Consider the following 19,896-nt stretch of genomic DNA (forward strand, 5'->3'; position numbering starts at 1 on the left):
TTAAATGATTTTTCCCACTGTTAGTAAGCTAGTGGCAAGGTGACTTACTAGGGAAAGCTGACTTATTAGGGCAAGGGAAAGAGGGAATGATATATGGAATATCCATGGTAATATCCATAGTTATTATCTTCTGTCCCTATCAATCATGGATTAAAAAAAAACAACTGGAGATGTTAAATAAAGAATTGCTAATAGTATTTGTATGTTTTTCCCATCTGTCTAAAATACCTACCAAAATAAATAAATGAATGTAGTTTGTCTTGGGTAAGAAGTTATGTTTCTTTTCTTCTTGCCTTTGTTTTCTTTCAAACTCAGAATTCTCTTCAAGAGTGAACTGGGATTTGAATTCAGCCTCTGAGATGTTTAACACTGCACTATGTTGTATTTCCACTTCTGTTTTCTTCTCTCTGTTCTAATTTTGCTTCTCATGCCTGCCGACTCACACCACCACCACCTTCCTACCCAGACTGAATATTTGTTGTTGAAAAGGCAGTATAAGTAATCCTGAGAGAGAGTTTTAATATGGTCATTGTTCCTTACGCATGATACTTGCTTAGTGCTAAAGGGACTCTTAGTGCTGAGGGACTCCATGTGCTAAGAGCTCCAGTGGGCTCTTTTTTATTGCTCCTCAAAAATGTTTAGCAAATATTTACTGTATTTGAGAATAAAGGATATTGATATTTGGTGGTGTGAGTACATTGTGATTCCCTGTCCTTACCTTTGAGTCTGCTGCTTCTATAGTGATCTTCAGGGAGAAAGAGGACCACCACCTTTCTATGATAGAGCTGAGGTATTAGTGCTAGTGGTGAGGACTTTTCTGTTCTTGAGATCTGGGGAAAATGTTAAGATATACTGGTTCTTTGAGGGTGCTTAGCATGTGAAATGGAGAAGGCAATGGCACCCCACTCCAGTGCTTTTGCCTGGGAAATCTCATGGATGGAGGAGCCTGGTAGGCTGCAGTCCATGGGTCACAAAGAGTCGGACATGACTGAGTGACTTCACTTTCACTTTTCACTTTTATGCATTGGAGAAGGATATGGCAAACCACTCCAGTGTTCTTGCCTGGAGAATCTCAGGGACGAGGGAGTCTGGTGGGCTGCCGTTTATGGGGTCGCACAGAGTCGGAAATGACTGATGTGACTTAGCAGCAACTTAGCAGCAGCATGTGAAAACTGTGAAGCCCATTGGGAAAGGCTGTTCCTTTATGCTCATTTGTTTTCCTAGGAGAGTATCCTTGACCCTGCCTGTCTTGCTGGGCCAGATTGCTCCCAGTTCTTGTAGGTAGGAATGATCTGGTTAGGGAGAAACACGAATGCAAGGATCCTGCCATGACTTTAATAGCATAGTGATTGTCAATAGAAATCTTAGGAGTTTGATAGTTAATCTGATGGTTTAGGGGAGATTAGCCTGAACAATCAAAGAAGGATCTTTCACTCAAAAGCCAGAGGGAGGAAAACCAAAGTGAATATCTAAAGCATGTAATCTTGTGAAGTAGAGCAAATAAAAATCTCAGGTAAGAACAGTAAGAAAAAAAATTAAAGAACTCCAGATCAAGCTAACAAAGATATTTTAATTTAGCTCGGACTTGGTGATGACTTTTTCGTTCAACATCCTAAAGGCACAGTTTGTGAAAAAAATAATTTATAAGCTAGACTTCATTAAAATAAAAAATTTCTGTGAATGATGTCTGTTGACCTGGAGTGATATGTGTGACGTTATTAAGTGAAGAAATCAAGTTTCAGAAGGCATATGTTTGATTTCTTTTGCATATATGTTTATATGAGCATGGATTAAGATATGGAGAGATTCATAGGAAGTTACAGTAACATTTTGAGTTTTTAATTTTTGGAGAGAAGTTTAATAAATATTTAAATATTTTTGAGACCTGGGTTACAGTGTGTTTAACCTGTAGTGTACTTTGACTTCTCAGTCTTGGCAGATGCTTAGGATTCTGGATGATGATAGCTAAGAATATTCCTGAAACATTAGAGAAATAGGTTTTTATTTTTTCAAAACCTAATTGGAACCTCCCAAGTAGTGAGTAAGGACTGCTGCTACTGCTTCTGCTGCTAAGTCGCTTCAGTCGTGTCCGACTCTGTGCGACCCCAGAGATGGCAGCCCACCAGGCTCCCCCGTCCCTGAGATTCTCAAGGCAAGAACACTGGAGTGGGTTGCCATTTCCTTCTCCAATGCATGAAAGTGAAAAGTGAAAGGGAAGTTGCTCAGTCATGTCTGATTCTTCATGACCCCATGGACTGCAGCCCACCAGGCTCCTCCGTCCATGGGATTTTCCAGGCAAGAGTACTGGAGTGGGGTGCCATTGCCTTCTCCAGTGAGTAAGGACAGTGGTTGTTTTTTCTACTCTTAACTACTGGAAAAGAGGAGAGTGATGGAATTTAATAAAATATAAAACTGAATATTCTAATCAGTTTTTCAGTTTATTCTTTTATTCCTTTGGATCTTGTTTTAAAATTCTATACTTTTCCCCTTTAAATAGCTCCCTGTATTTACTTCCTAGATATGCCAGTTACTACCTGGTGAGAGGTATTTTGGAACAATGGGAAATTGTATTTTTAATGCAATTCTAACCCAGGAAATGTTTTTTGGGATAGGAGTTACAGTAATTTTACATGAATCATTTATTTCCCAATATCTTTGCATTTCTTATTTAATTTTGTTGTTTCTAAAATCACTTTCCTTTTTTCCTTTCCTTATGTCTGTCTTCTAAATGTAAAATGACTAATGGTAATGCTTCCACTCATTTTTTTCTTTTCATCTTTACTAAGGTATAACTGACAAATAAAAATTGTATATACTTAAAATGCAGAGTTCCAAAGAATAGCAAGGAGAGATAAGAAAGTCTTCCTCAGTGATCAACGCAAAGAAATAGAGGAAAACAACAGAATGGGAAAGACTAGAGATCTCTTCAAGAAAATTAGAGATACCAAGGGAACATTTCATGCAAAGATGGGCTCGATAAAGGACAGAAATGGTATGGACCTAATAGAAGCAGAAGATATTAAGAAGAGGTGGCAAGAATACACAGAGGAACTGTATAAAAAAGATCTTCAAGACCAAGATAATCACGATGGTGTGATCACTCACTTAGAGCCAGACATCCTGGAATGTGAAGTAAAGTGGGCCTTAGGACGCATCACTACGAACAAAGCTAGTGGAGGTGATGGAATTCCAGTTGAGCTATTTCAAATCGTGAAAGATGATGCTGTGAAAGTGCTGCACTCAATATGCCAGGAAATTTGGAAAACTCAGCAGTGGCCACAGAACTGGTAAAGGTCAGTTTTCATTCCAATCCCAAAGAAAGGCAATGCCAAAGAATGCTCAAACTACCACACAATTGCACTCATCTCACATGCTAGTAAAGTAATGCTCAAAATTCTCCAAGCCAGGCTTTAGCAATACGTGAACCATGAACTTCCAGATATTCAAGCTGGTTTTAGAAAAGGCGAAGGAACCAGAGATCAAATTGCCAATATCTGATGGATCATGGAAAAAGCAAGACAGTTCCAGAAAAACATCTATTTTTGCTTTATTGACTATGTCAAAGCCTTTGACTGTGTGGATCACAACAAACTGTGGAAAATTCCTCAAGAGATGGGAATACCAGACCACCTGACCTGCCTCCTGAGAAACCTATATGCATGTCAGGAAGCAACAGTTAGAACTGGACATGGAACAACAGACTGGTTCCAAATAGGAAAAGGAGTATGTCAAGGCTGTATAATGTCACCCTGCTTATTTAACTTGTATGCAGAGTATATCATAAGAAGCGCTGGGCTGGAAGAAGCATAAGCTGGAATCAAGATTGCCGGGAGAAATATCAATAACCTCATATATGCAGATGACACCACCCTTATGGCGGAAAGTGCAAAGGAACTAAAAAGCCTCTTGATGAAAGTGAAAGAGGAGAGTGAAAAAGTTGGCTTAAAGCTCAACATTCAGAAAATGAAGATCATGGCATCTGGTCCCATCCCTTCATGGGAAATAGATGGGGAAACAGTGTCAGACTTTATTTTTTTTGGGCTCCAAAATCACTGCAGATGCTGACTGCAGCCATGAAATTAAAAGACTCTTACTCCTTGGAAGAAAAGTTATGACCAACCTAGATAGTATATTCAAAAGCAGAGGCATTACTCTGCCAATAAAGGTCCATCTAGTCAAGGCTATGGTTTTTCCAGTGGTCATGTATGGATGTGAGGGTTGGACTGTGAAGAAAGCTGAGTGCCGAAGAATTGATGCTTTTGAACTGTGGTGTTGGAGAAGACTCTTGAGAGTCCCTTCGACTGCAAGGAGATCCAACCAGTCCATCCTAAAGGAGATCAGTCCTGGGTGTTCATTGGAAGGATTGATGCTGAGGCTGAAACTCCAATACTTTGGCCACCTCATGCGAAGAGCTGACTCACTGGAAAAGACCCTTATGCTGGGAGGGATTGGGGGTAGGAGGAGAAGGGGATGACAGAGGATGGGATGGCTGAATGGCATCACCGACTCAATGCACATGAGTTTGGGTGAACTCCGGGAGCTGGTGATGGACAGGCAGGCCTGGCATGCTGCAATTCATGGGGTCGTAAAGAGTCAGACATGACTGAGCGACTGAACTGAACTGAACTGAAAGTGTAATAATTTATTTCATCCTTAGTTTTATTGAGATATAATTGACATATAACTGTGTAGGTTTAAGGTGTACGACATATGATATATGTGTATATATTATAGATTTCTATAATAAGTTTAGTTAACATCCATCACCTCACACAGTTACAAATTTTCTTTTTTCCCTTTGGTGAGAACTTTTAAAATCTACTCTCTTAGCAACCAACTTGAAGTTTTGATGTATGTTTCCTGTATGTTTTTGTGAACCAGGCACTTGACGTTTGTTAGCTTACTTGTAAGATAAAGTTTACCACCATTTATTTTCTGTAAAGTCCTATATTCCTACCTTTGTATCTAAACTATCTTGAAAGTACATATATTCATTTTACTAATATTTGCATCATTTTGCTAAACATGGTGCTATTTTGATAGCTCACCCCTTTCCCCTTCCTTTTTTGGGGGTCCTTTAAGATTTTCATGTGTTAATCACTCAGTCATGTTCAACTCTTTGTGACCCCATGAACTGTAGCCTGCCAGGCTCCTCCATCCATGGGATTTTCCAGGCAAGAATACTGGAGTAGGTTGCCATTTCCTTCTCCAGAGGATCTTCCCAACCCAGGAATTGAATCTGGGTCTCCCACATTGCAAGCAGACTCATTGCCATCTGAGCCACCAGGGAAGATTTTCATATCTGTATTTTAAATGGAGGATTAACAATTGTTTTTAACTAGTCTGTTTTTTGGTGGTCTTTAGAGAATGTTCCATTTCCATAGTTGGAGTTTTCTATTGTATGACTTACTTGCTTTCAAAGAAACCTCTAGTGGGGATAGAAATGTTTTGACTGCAAGCTGGAAATTTTGGCGAACATACAGGGAGGTTTCTATGAATTCATCTCTTCTGAGTCCTTGGTTCAGAGGGATATACTCTTCAGTATGGAGTCAGCTGAGCTGATTGCTAAAGTGTGTCTGTTTTTTTTTTTTTTTTAAGTAGTTGCCATGGCAGGGTCCTTGCTTCTTAGCAGAAATCCTAGAGAAACTGCCTTTGTCAGAGCCTTCTAAATCCTCTAGCTAACTACCAACAAAGGTCTGTATAATGAAGGCTATGGTTTTTCCAGTAGTCATGTATGGATGTGGGGGTTGGACTATAAAGAAAGCTGAGCACTGAAAAACTGAAGCTTTTAAACTGTGGTGTTGGAGAAGACTCTTGAGAGTCTGTTGGACTGCAGGGAGATCAAACCAGTCAATCCTAAAGGAAATCAACCCTGAGTATTCATTGGAAGAACTGATGCTGAAACTCCAGTACTTTGGCCACCTGATGCAAAGAGCTGACTCATTTGAAAAGATCCTGATGCTGGGAAAGATTGAAGGCAGGAGGAGAAGGGGTTACTGAGGATGAGATGATTGGATGCCATCACGAACTCAATGGACATGAGTTTGAGCAAGCTCTGGGAGATGGTAAAGAACAGAGAAGCCTGGTGTGCTGCAGTCAGTGCAGTTGCAGAGAGTTGGACATAACTGAGCAACTGAACAACAACAAAACTACCAGTTGAACCCAGAGAGCTATAGAAAAATGACATAAGGGTCATGAAAACCTAAATATTTTAAACTATATTAAAAGCCTTCTGGTTCCATTTTTCCTGATTAGTATAATATATGCAAGAGATATCAACCATGTTCAATATTTATTCCCCCCCATCCACTCCATTTTTTTTCTCAATGCAGTCTTGCTAATAAATCCATGTAGTTTATCAAAGGTCTTAAGGAGTTTTGAGACTCCTGAAATTAACTTAGGATTCTACACCAGGTGTGGGGCTCTGAGCACACGGGAGGGGTCCACACAGTGGTCTGACTTGTGGAGCTTCTCTTGTCAGCTTATGGTTGAACAGCATGAGCCATTTATGTAATGTTTTATACTTTGGGGAGGTACTAAAGTATGGTTTCTTTCTTTTTGTTTTTGGTCAAACCCCTTTAAAGAATCCTAGCATATTAGATTAATTTGAAAAACTTCCTTGGAAGACATCCAGTTAGTTCAAAAGAATTTTGTACTTTGAAATATAAACTCATATTTGGAAGAAACCATAAAGATAATCTATTCCAACCACTTAGCTGATTCTTTAGAATCTCCTCTGCAGCATTTCCACTGATTGATCATGCACTCCTCTTTGTTTTAAAAACTTAGGTAATTGTTTTACAATATTGTGTTGGCTTCTTCCATACGACAATGTGAATCAACCATAAGTATACATTAAACTCTTGCTTAGACTCTTTTAGGTATCCTGATTTTCCTTATTGCTTACATAAAAATCCATTACTTTGAATCTTTCATTCATTGGTCTTATTTCCTTGGGGTTATACAAAATATTCTAATCCATGATGAACCTTCATATATTTGAAAATAATTCTCATTTTCTCCCTGTGTGTCCTTCTCCTACCACCCCAGGTGAGACTGTAGAACTTTCTGCTTACTTGAAATTATTTGAATTCCCTTATCGTCATAGGCTTCCCAGAAGACACTAGTGGTAAAGAACCTGCCTGTCAATGCAGGAGATATTAAGAGATGCGGGTTCAATCCATGGGTCAGGAAGATCCCCTGGAAGAAGACATGGCAACCCACTCCAGAATTCTTGCCTGGAGAATCCTATGGACAGAGGAGCCTGGCAGGCTATAGTCCATAGGATCACAAAGAGTCAGCCATGACTGAAGCGACTTAGCACACACACACATACCATCATAGTCTTTCTCTTCTGCAGGCACTCTACTTGATCCACACCCCATGACAGAACTGAATGTAATATTCAGAGTATGGGTTAACTAGCACAGAATAGTAGTAGCATGAAAATACAGTTCCTAAAATCTATACTTTTAATCAGACTAAAACTGACTTTATTGTAAGGTATATCCTGTAGCTACTTAATTTGTCTCTATATTCTGCCCACTTACATTCCTTCTCTTGGCTATCTCATTTTGTAAAGTGCTTTTTACAAGTTTATCAGTCATCTTCAAAACAGCAGCTTCAGTGGTCTATTTCTGTTTTTATTCTCCTTGGAGTCTCAGCTATCCTTTAATTATAGTTTCTTTTTGAAATTCTCATCTTCCTTAATTATCATAACGTTCATTATATAGATCCTCCTTTCTGTCTTCCCATACCTTAGTTTTCTTCTTCAACATAGTACAAGTAACAATGTTAGTTCTTAGACGTGTGCTTTTGCTAGCTCTGTACTTTCTCCTTTGAGGAGGTCATTTACTCTTAAGGCTTCAGCTGTGACCTCTATTGGACTGGCTGCAGACCCTCAAGTGACAAGTGTTATGGTTTGTCCCCTTAAACTCAGTGTATCTGTTATTCCCTTTTTGCTCCACAAATTAGCTCCTTGTTTGTTATTGTCTACCACTGTGTTTCAGTAGTCATGGAGTCATCAATTATTTTGCTTTTTGCTTTTCCTTTCTCATAGTCAGTCATTATGAAGTAGTGATTCTTTTTGAGAAAATATGTCATATCTATCTCTTCTATTTATTCTCTATCATTTACTACTCCAAGTGCCCCTTAACTAGTTTTACTACCTATGATGTTTCTCCTCTTCAGTCTATTTTGAGTATTGTTCTTTAAATGCAACCTTATTTACTTCTGAGCCACCAGGGAAGATCTGGGTTTGATCCGTGGGTCAGGAAGATCCCCTGGAGAAGAGAATGGCAACCCACTCCAGTATTCTTGCCTGGAGAATCCCATGGACAGAAGTGCTTTGTGGCCTACAGTCCATGGGGTTGCAAAGAGTCAGACACAACTGAGCGACTAACTTCCTAACATGACTAACATTTTATTTGCTTCACTCTCCTTCTCAAACACTCAAGAGGCTTCCAGTTGCCTAATGAATAAAGTATAAATTCTGGGTTTATTTTTAAAATCCCTTTAGAATCTTCTTCTAACCCTCTTTTTCAAAATTATACCACCAAATGCTTATGAGCTTGCTGCAACAATAAAATTTCCTACTTCTCCTGGAACATAACATGGCAGTCTTTAATCCCTTTGGGTTTCTTCTACTTGTTCTGCTTCACTCAGCATCTCATCTCTCTTTTGAGATACATCATATACTACTTCTTTCTTCCTCATGAGGGTATCCCTTCATCTTCTCATCCAAAGAGGTTGCTAACTTGTATTATATTGTCCACATAAGCTTCATTTTGATGCTTAGATTTTACTTAAAAAAAAAAAAACTGTCACACATATACATACTATGTCATTGTATATGCTACAAGCTACTTGATTTGTAGGGACTCATATTTTTCTGTACACCCCTTATTGCTAGAACAGTGCCTTGGAAACAGATCCACTGGGAAGAATTACTGGTTGGTTGATTGGTCAGGCTATCACAAAGATAAAATATTGGTCAAAGGAAATTATTTTAATTTTTAAAATAGAAATGTTTTATTTCAGAAAGTATCCAGTCTTTATTGACTGAGTAAATCTAAGTATCAATTTATAACAGAGGTAGAAGCTAAGGTTTGTGAATGAAGAAGTCTAAAACTCTTGAAACTTCCGAATAGCAGAAACTCTGCAGATGTATAATTTAAAGGCAATCTACTATGATACAGTTAAGTAATGGCTAGGATATGACTTGTATTTGGAGGACAGAAGTCATTATAATCAGTTGTCTTATGGGCCTTTTATTTACCACTGCTTTTCCTTTTTGTTGTACTTTACAAGCAAAGGAAGCTTTACTTGGTTTTGCGCCTTTGTGAAGTTTCCACTTTTTTATCCTTGATTGTCAAGTAATTCTTTCCTTGAACTTTGTTCTTTTCTCCATGAACATTCTTGTTTTTGGCATCATTTTCTTCTTTATCTTTCCCTGTATCTCTCTTTTCATTGTCCTGCTTTTCTTTGTCTTCTGAACTCTCCTTTTCTTGGGCCGTTTGTCCGTTTGATATTCTGGTCTCAGTCTTCTTCACTTGGGACCCCTGACCTATTGGTATTCTAGTCTCGCTCTTCTTCACTTGGGACCCCTGTCCTTTTAGTATTCTGGTCTCACTCTTCTTTACTTGGGACCCCTGCCCTATTGGTATTCTGGTCTCATTCGTCTTTACTTGGGACCCCTGTCCTATTGGTATTTTAACTTGGGACCCCTGTCCTACTGGTATTCTAGTCTCACTCTTCTTTACTTGGGACCCCTGACCTATTGGTATTCTAGTTTCACTTTTCTTCACTTGGGACCCCTGTCCTTTTAGTATTCTGGTCTCACTCTTCTTTACTTGGGACCCCTGCCCTATTGGTATTCTGGTCTCACTCTTCTTTACTTTGGGCCCCTGTCCTTTTGGTATCTTGGCTTCACTTTCCTCTGTTTGGGTCTCCTGTCCTTGTGGTATTTCAGCTTTACTTTTCTCTACTTGGGCTTCCTGTCCTTGTGGTACTTTGGCCTCACTCTTTTCTACTTGGGTGTCCTGTCCTTTTGGTATTTTGGATTCACTTTTCTCTACTTGGACTTCCTGTCCTTGTGATACTTTGGTCTCACTCTTTTCCACTTGGACATCCTGTCCTTTTGGTATTTTGGCTTCACTTTTCTCTGCTTGGGTGTCCTGTCCTTGTGGTACCTTGGCCTCACTCCTTTCTACTTGGGCATCCTGTTCTTTTGGTATCTTGGATTCACTTTCCTCTGCTTGGGTGTCCTGTCCTTGTGGTACTTTGGCCTCACTCTTTTCCACTTGTACATCCTGTTCTTTTGTTATCTTGGCTTCACTTTTCTTTATTTGGGCTTCCTGTCCTTGTAGTATTTTGACTTCACTTTTCTTTCCTCGGGCTTCCTGCCCTTGTGCTGTTTCAGCCTCATTCTTCTCTACTTGGGCTTCCTGTCCTTGCGGTACTTCAGCCTCACTCTCCTCTACCTGGGCTGCTGCTTCTCTTGGCATTTTCATGTCTCTCACTTTTTCTTGGGATTCTCGTCTTTTCATTATCTCAGCATTACTGTCTTTTACTTTGACTTCCATTTCTATCTTACCTTTCTGCAACTCAACATCTTGGAAATTGCTTAATTCTCTTTTGTGCTCTGCTATCACGACTTCATCAGAATCTATAAATGAGATTTTTTTCTGTAGTTCTTCCTTGTTTTCTTCTTGGTTACTCTGAAACTTTGTAGTGCTTCCACTTTTTAGAATCTGGGCTTTGGAATCTGATTTTTTTATAAGTTCTCCATCCATGTAACCTGGAAATATAACTGAGCACACAACAAAAGTGCATGATTCAGATATCAAGTATTTTTGTTTTATTCCTACATAAAATTGACAAATGGAGATAACTTGTGGAGATAACTTGAGATTTTCCTCAAAATATAAAATGGTGAAACTCTACACATAAAATTATATAAATATTGATAACTTTTCAGACTTCTTTCAATAAATCAAAAGATTAATGGAAGAAAAGGTAAAATGTTTTCAAAATGAACTGGCATTTGTTCAATATATTGTGTCTAATAAATAATATTTGATAGCTAATGGAGGATGTATTCCAAAAAGAAATAGAATTTAACTCTAGAAAAATTATAGAAAGCAATGATTGTTTCTTAAAATAGAAAGAAGCAATTCAAAATATGCTTTCCCTATTGAATAAAAGCATACCTTATTAATGTGCAAATGTAATGCTAGTGCTAGCTGATAATTATTTAGTGCTTACCATATACAAGGCAGTAATGTTCTGAGCACTTTGTATGTATTAACTCATTTAATCCTCACAGAAACCATATAGGGTAGGTACTATTACTATCCCTATTTTACAGATTAATAAACTAAGGTACAGAATGTTTAAATGAGTGTGAATATGGTGATGAAGTTAGAAGATGGTGGAGCTGGGATTTGAACCTGAGTAGTCAGACTTCAAAGGTCTGTTTTAACTGATACCCTAGACACCTGCTAACGCATTATACAAAAATTTCAAGTCCTTTTTTTCATATATAGGTAAATCAACTCTTTGAGTCTCAATTTCTGTGTGTTCTATAAACTTGAATTTGTTAGTTTTTGCCTTTTTTTTTTTTTTAATGATTTGATTCCCTGGATTAAGAAAAAACAGTATCTGTAGTACCAAGGAAACTTGTGTGGGTTCTTGCCATGAAGCAGAGGGATGCCTTGCCTTGAGCAAATCCAATATTTAATATTTAATGGCATAGAAAGAATACTGAATTTAAGACTTAAAAACATCCCTGTTAGCTGGGTTTATTTGAGTAAATCAGTTAATCCCCAAAGACTTACTTTTTTCATATTTAGTCTTTTCTGCCCACTTTGTTCAGCTGTTTAAGGATTCTAGACAGTGTTTAAGGAGCATGGCCTTTAGAGACAGACTGGTTTAAATCCGACTCCATACTTGACTAGCTGGGTGATCTTGGGGAAACTTTCTAAGCTGTAAAATGAGAATAGGTACTTCACAGAAGTATAAGTAGCTACTTCACAGAAGTATAAGGAGGATTAAATATCAATACTATCTAAGTTAAGCAGTCAGTTCAGTGCATGAAACACAGTATGTAGTGAATAAATGTTAACTATTATTACTGCCACGTGAGACAGACACATGTCTGTCTGTCTCTGCCTCTGATCTATCAAAACTCTCTCTGATCTGTCAAGACATTCTTAGTTGCAACCAAATAATTTAAAGAAATGGTTAATTGCATTACAGAAAGATTTAGTGCTTAAAATTTAACTTCAGTTTTTAATATAGGAAGCTCTTTGGTACATTTAGGGTTTGATGTTTGAAAAATTAATATATACATAACTGAATTCTACTAGTTATAAATAAGTGAGATACTTGAATTAGGTAAGAAGGTAACTCTGAATCAAACTGGATATTGTAATTCAGTGTTTTCTGTTTGGTATTTTAAGACTTTGACACCAAGATAAATATTACATTAAGAACCCTGCAGTAATGCTTTTTGAGCCCTTCTGTATGTTTTCTTCCCTAGTACTGCTCAGCAAGATATTAATATGGATATTTTATTCTAGAAAAACCCATTTCCAACCTTCTAATGAAAATCAGTGGTAATATATCTTAAGCATTTCTGTATTGAGAAAATCCAGAATATTTTGATTTTGACAGCACTACCAGTGGACACTTTGTTTGGGGGTATGGTAAAGAGCATGCTTTTCTACTGAACCTCCTAATCTAAAATACCTCTTAGTTACTTCTAACAGTATCTTCATACCCTTGGTTATTTTAATATCTTTGCTGTATATTTTCTGCTTTAAAGTTAATTATCAGAAATAGATTTTCTAGGATTTATTTTTTAGAAAACTAGGTATCCCATAAAGTGAAATTTACCCCTATTTCAACTTTGAATTGCAGAAGTAAGCCACAGATCATTCTTTCATCAAATTTTAAGTTCGTCTGTCCCTTCTCCTAAATTTCTAGATAATACATAAATCTTTTCTTCCCTTGAACCACATAATCTCTGTATTATAAAAATTTGTAAGCTCTGGTTGAAAGTCCATTTACTGCAGGCAAAAGCCTATACAAAAAAATTATAGTATAATCAAAAGACTTAATTAAAATTAAAATTTTAGTGATCATTGTATTCAGGCTGATTAAAAACTTTAAATTGGATTAATTTTTACTAAAGCTAAGTGATATCGTGAAACAACTGTCACATTAATAATTTTAATTCTGTGATAGTTAAATAAGGTAGAAAATAGATCATGGGCTTTGTTGGATATTAATCTTATTAGGTTTTTAATTTAGTGATCGTTAGAGCACAATCAGATGTAGACTCTAAAAGATCTTTAAGTATTGGAGAGATGAATCATAGTTCTCAGGCTTTGGGTTAAGTTTTGAAAGATCATATACTTATTAGTTGAAAGTGGAGGTGAGAAAATAACCTCAGCTTGAGAGGATGATAAAGTTTGATGGGCTGATCTGTTTTAAATCTTTCTTTGAACTATGAATTAAATCTTACCTTCTTTGCACTGAAAATATCAACTGGGAAGAATATGTTTGAAATATTGTCAATAAGAACATATCTTTCACCAGGAAATAGTTTAAAAGATTAAGCTGGCAATTAAGAAATATTCATTAAAAATGAATCCCCCTGCAATCCCTTCCTATAGCCCACTTTCTTTTTGTTAAGAAAACATACACAGTATTATCACCTTCCCCATGTGGGGAGGGCATTTGAGAGCTACAGACACCTCAGGACTAGTCTGAATGTATGTTCTTTGTTCTGTGAATCAAAAGAAAATAATTGTCCCTTTCAATTTTGCCTGCTTCCCGCACCCACAAACCCACCCTCCTTTTAAGTGTGAACTGAGAAAGAACAGTAAGCCTTAACTATGATTAAATATAGACATATTTTATGTTTACCAGTGGTTAGAACGGTTTGAGAGACTTGAAATGTATCTCATGACATTTAAATATTGTTTCTTATGGTGACATTTCCCACAGTTTTAAGTTATTGTTCTGTTTTGTTTTATAAGATTTCATTGAAGATTGAGCTCTTAGTTAAATAATGCTGATATAGACAAATCTGAATTTAAAAAAGTTAAAAGCTTAATTGATTTAAATGAGATGTCTTCTATTTTAAAAAGGATTCTTTACACATTTAATTATATAGCTTTTCTAGTAGGTATATGTTTGTGTTTAAAAATATCTGATTTGTAGATAAGGTTTCAGGTCTAATTACAAAAAAGGCATTGGTGGTTCAGTATAGGAGGCAATGTGTTGATGTGGAAAATGTGTGTACTTCAGAGACAAGAAATCCTGGTTTTAGATCCTGATATTGCTGTTTACAAATTCTTTTAACTTGGGCATGTCTGAACCATTTTCCTGATCCGTAAAGTGGGGGATAATAATAGTTGCCAGGCAGGGCTATAGTAGAAATAAGACATACTGTTTTTGAAAATGCCTAGCACACGCACGCATGCATGCTAAGTTGTTTCAGTCATTTCTGACTCTGTGCAACCCTGTATGGACTATATGGACTGCAGCCCGTCAGGCTCCCTTGTCCATGGGATTCTCCAGGCAACAATACTGGAGTGGGTTCCCATTTCCTACTCTAGTGCCTAGCACAGTGCACAGTATATAAGAGGTGTTCAATACCTACTATATCTCTCAAAGGTAAAGTTATTTAGAAGGCAACAGGAAGTCCATAAAATTTTGTTTTTAAGTAGTTTTCTTTTTCTTATCAATGTGATTCAGTTGAACTTCACTTATAACTAAATAGAGTTCTAAATTACCAGCAAAGAGCTAACAGAATTCAGAAATCAGTCTTTCATTGTATTTTCCTGGGAGTCAGTAAGGAGATTCTTTTTCAGAGCCTAGAAGATGGCCAGATACTATAGCACCCTTTTTAAAATCTTAAATTTTTTTTCTACTTTCTTAGTCCATTATTTTTTATTTGAAATAAGAGTTAGAGGGCAGAGAAAACAGACTGTCTTGGCTTTAGGAACATAGTATAAAAAATACTAAAGTGTTGTTTCAAAAATTGGTGTCATATATCTATGACATATGTTGGAGAAGACTCTTGAGAGTTCCTTGGACTGCAAGGAGATCAAACCAGTCAGTCCTAAAGGAAATCAATCCTGAATATTCATTGGAAGTACTGATGCTTAAGCTGAAGCTTCAATACTTAGGCCACCTGATGTGAAGAGCTGACTCATTAGTAAAGACCCTAATGCTGGGAAAGATTGAAGACATCAGGAGAAGGGGACGACAGAGGATGAGATAGTTGGATGGCATCACTGACTCAATGGACATGAGTTTGAGCAAGCTCCAGGCATTGGTGATGGACTGGGAAGCCTGGCATGCTGCAGTCCATGGGGTCGCAAATAGTTAGACATGACTGAGCAACTGAACTGTACTGATATATGACATAAAGCAAAAATTGTCTCCAGTGTGTTTTCCAGTGGTATTGATGAATAGCGATACCTACAACTTAGTAATCTATCACACCCTTTTGTGTAAACTTGATCTCCTCTACAGCAATCTCTCCAAAAACAGTTGCTGAAAGTGTTGGAAAATTCTGGAGAATAGGGACATTTAAAATGACCTTGGAAGCACAAGACTCTTTGGGGAGTAAAAACAATCAGGTCAGACAATAACTATAAATAATGTAAAATATCAAAGTTGTGAATAGATAATGAACTTACCCATAGGAGATAGTGCTAAAAATGAAATACAAAAAGAAGTCAGTTGGACTTTTATAACTCAAGAAGAACCCAGTTCTCAATGATACCCTTTGTTGGTTGTTGTTCAGTCCTAAGTCATGTCCGACTCTTTGTGACCCCATGGACGTTAGCATGCCAGGCTTCCCTGTCCTTCACTATCTTTGTTGGTGAATCCAGAAATAGGACTTCCAGGGAGTATAAAGCCCTCTGTTTCATACTCAGGAATCCTGGTGGCCAAAACTCCATATGCTACTCCATAGAGAAGTAACATGCAAACATTAGAAAGCCATTTAATGGATTTGAATCTGTGGGTAAGTAATATTCTACCAAAATTCAAACAGTTTCCCACCTTTCATTATTCTCTTACAAGTCAGATTTTTACCCACTCTACTTCAGTTTGAAAAATATGTATCATTAGTCAGTTATCAAAATCACCATCTTTTTCTGACATCTATCATTATGTCAATCCTAGGGCTTTTTTTTTTTTTTTAGTAAAAATTATCTATTGCCAGATTTCAGCATGAAGAAAACAGACTCTTTTGTGACAGACTAGCTGGGAATATACACTGCCAATAATGTTTGGTAGTAAATAATCAGGACCAACTACAAGACCATTATATTTGGTGACAAAGAAAAAATAGAGAAGAGGAAATAAAAATAAGAGAAAATCACTTATTTAAGAAATACTGATTACTCTAAGGAAGAAGAACTTGGAATACAAAAATATCTGGTAACAAAAACTCAAAGTATCTAGACACAGAAATGGATAAGGCAAGGAAATGATCCAAACTTACTGACTTTTCCAGAACTGTCCACTGAAAGAGACAAAGATAAACACAGCAGTAGGTATTGGGTTTCTCTTCTTCAACCCTCAATCCTCTGCACTGGTTGCAATCTGTGTCATGAACAATTAAGCTCTATTTATTTGAATATGGAAAACCTTCCTTTCCCTTCCCCCTTCTCTTGGTCTGTTGTGATTAGCTACTTTATTTAAAGATGTTTTAATGAATATATATAATTGACATACAACATTATGCAGATTTGAAATATACATGTTAATTTGATATATATTATAATATGACAATCTTTGCAGGATCATTAGCAACTCTATCACATTACATAATGATCCTTTCTTTTTAGTGGTTGGAATTCTTATGTTGTAGTCTCTTAGCAAGTTTGACAGTTATAGTTTTGTTGTCTATAGTCACTGTACTGTGTATCAGATCTCCAGATCTTATTTACTACTTGTTGCAAGTTTGTATCCTTAAGCATCTCTCCTATACCTGCACCCCCAATGCCCTGGTAACCACCATTTTACTTCTGTTTTTCACTAGTTTGATTTTTTTAGATTCCACATATAGAGTACATGTAGTACTTTACTTCCTCTGTCTCTCACTTATCCACTTAGCATAATATACTCATGGTCCATCCATATTGTTGCAAATGGTGATATGTGCTTTCTCATGACTGTGAATAATATTTCAGTGTATACATACAGTCATCCCTCAGTATCTGTGGGAGATATTTTAGTCTCTGCACCCCCTGCTCAAATCCATGGAGCTCAAGTTTCTTATTATAAAATGGTGTCATATTTGCATAAAACCTATGAACATTCTCCTGTATACTTAAATCATTTCTAGATTTATTATAGTACCTAACACTGTGTTGGGGCTTCCCTGGTGGCTCAGAGGTTAAAGCGTCTGCCTCCAATGCGGGAGACCTGGGTTTGATCCCTGGGTTGGGAAGATCCCCTGGAGAAGGAAATGGCAATCCACTCCAGTATTCTTGCCTGGAGAATCCCATGGATGGAGAAGCCTAGTAGTTTACCGTCCACAGGGTCGCAAAGAGTCGGACATGACTGAGCGACTTCACCTACCTAACACAGTGTAAATGCTGTGTAAGTAGTTGTTTGCATGTGGCTAATTCAAGTTTTGCTTTTTGGAAGTTTCTGGCATTTTTATTCCCAAATGTTTTCTATACATGGTTGGTTGAGTACATAGATGCTGCATCCCTGAATACAGAGGAATGATTGTATGCCACATCTTCTTTATTCACTCATCCATTGATGGGCACTTGGGTTGTTTCCATATCTTGGCTATTGTGAATATGATGCAATAAACATGGGAATACATATATCTCATTGATATCCTGTCTCATTTCCTTTGGGTATATAGCAGAAGAGGTATTGCTGGATAATTTGGTAGATCCACTTTTAATTTCTTGAGGAATCTCTTTATTGTTTTCCATAGTGATTGAACTAATTTACATTCCCATCAACAGTGCACAAGGTTTCTCTTCTCTCTGCATCCTTGTTACACTTGTTATCTCACACTCTAGGGTATAGCCATTCTACCTGGTGTGAGGTGAAACGCCATTTGCTGAAGAGACTATCTTTTTCCCATTGGATGTGCTTGGCTTCCTTGTTGCATATGAGTTGACTGTGTATGCGAAGGTTTAATTCTGAGCTATTTGGTTACATTGATTTATTTTTATGCCAGTACCATACTGTTTTAATTACTATAGTTTTGTAATATAGTTTGAGATCAGGAAATGTGACATATCTACTTTTGTTTTTTTCCCATCAGGATTTGAGTTCTTTGTAGTTCCATACAAATTTTAAGACTTTTTTTTTCTTCTATTTCTGTGTTGAATATGAAGAATACCGTTTTAATGGGGATTGTTTTGAAACGTATAGATGGCTTTGGGTAGTGTGAACATTTTAACAGTATTAATTCTTCTGATCCACAAACATTGGGGATGGGTTTCCATTGTTTTTTCTTTGATTTCTTTTAGCAAAGTGTTAATAGTTTTTGTTGTACAGTGATTTCCCTTTCTTGGTTAAATTTGTTCCTAGATATTTTATTGGTTTTGATGTTGCTGTGAATGGGAAAGTTGTCTTTATTACTTTTTCAGTTTCATTATTAGTGTGTAGAAGTGCAGTTGATTCCCAAATATTGATTTTGTATCGGAAAAGTGAAAGTGAAAGTGAAATAAAGTCGCTCAGTCATGTCTGACTCTTCGTGACCCCATGGATTGTAGCCTACCAGGCTCCTCTGTCCATGGGATTTTCCAGGCAAGAGTACTGGAGTGAGTTGCCATTTCCTTCTCCAGAGGATCTTCCTGACCCAGGGATTGAACCTGGGTCTCCCACATTGTAGGCAGATGCTTTACTGTCTGAATCACCAGGGGAGCCTTTGTGTCAGAAGCCGTACTGAAATTGTTGACTAGTTCCAAAAGTTTTTTGGTTGCATCTTTGATATTTTCTATATAGTCAAGGCTATGGTTTTTCCTGTGGTCATGTATGGATGTGAGAGTTGGACTGTGAAGAAGGCTGAGCATCAAAGAATTAATGCTTTTGAACTGTGGTGTTGGAGAAGACTCTTGAGAGTCCCTTGGACTGCAAGGAGATCCAACCAGTCCATTCTGAAGGAGATCAGCCCTGGGATTTCTTTGGAAGGAATGATGCTAAAGCTGAAACTCCAGTACTTTGGCTACCTCATGCGAAGAGTTGACTCATTGGAAAAGACCCTGATGCTGGGAGGGATTGAGGGCAGGAGGAGAAGGGGAGGACAGAGGATGAGATGGCTGGATGGCATCACTGACTCGATGGATGTGAGTCTGAGTGAACTCTGGGAGCTGGTGGTGGACAGCGAGGCCTGGTGTGCTGTGATTCATGGGGTCGCAAAGAGTCGGACACGACTGAGCGACTGAACTGACTGAACTGAACTGAACTGATATATAAAATCATACCAGCTATAAATAGTGACAGTTTTACTTCTTTCCTGATTTGGATTTCTTCTATTTCTTTTTGTCCTATCCTATGATCTGTACTAAAAAGCCTCTTGATGAAAGTGAAAGAGGAGAGTGAAAAAGTTGGCTTAAAGCTCAACATTCAGAAAACGAAGATCATGGCATCTGGTCCCATCACTTCATGGGAAATAGATGGGGAAACAGGGGAAACAGTGTCAAACTTTATTTTTTTGTGCTCCAAAATCACTGCAGATGGTGATTGCAGCCATGAAATTAAGATGCTTACTCCTTGGAAGGGAAGTTATGACCAACCTAGATAGCATATTCAAAAGCAGAGGTACTACTTTGCCAACAATGGTCAGTCTAGTCAAAGCTATGGTTTTTCCTGTGGTCATGTATGGATGTAAGAGTT

The 19,896-nt window shown here is 37.5% G+C and overlaps 1 protein-coding gene across 1 annotated transcript in view; it reads right to left on the bottom strand.

Moving 5' to 3' along the window:
* Positions 1 to 9,320: 9,320 nt before the first annotated feature.
* Positions 9,321 to 19,896, bottom strand: part of TSBP1 (testis expressed basic protein 1) — a 62,469-nt gene continuing 51,893 nt past the window's right edge. The window contains exons 30-32 of the mRNA XM_052648197.1: positions 16,529 to 16,549; positions 15,717 to 15,731; positions 9,321 to 10,810 (exon numbers count right to left, since the gene is read on the bottom strand). Coding sequence (XP_052504157.1) covers positions 9,321 to 10,810; positions 15,717 to 15,731; positions 16,529 to 16,549 — 1,526 coding nt within the window. The remainder of the gene's footprint in view (positions 10,811 to 15,716; positions 15,732 to 16,528; positions 16,550 to 19,896) is intronic.

The sequence above is a fragment of the Budorcas taxicolor genome, chromosome 11 (assembly GCF_023091745.1).
Source record: "Budorcas taxicolor isolate Tak-1 chromosome 11, Takin1.1, whole genome shotgun sequence".
Lineage (NCBI taxonomy): Eukaryota > Metazoa > Chordata > Mammalia > Artiodactyla > Bovidae > Budorcas > Budorcas taxicolor.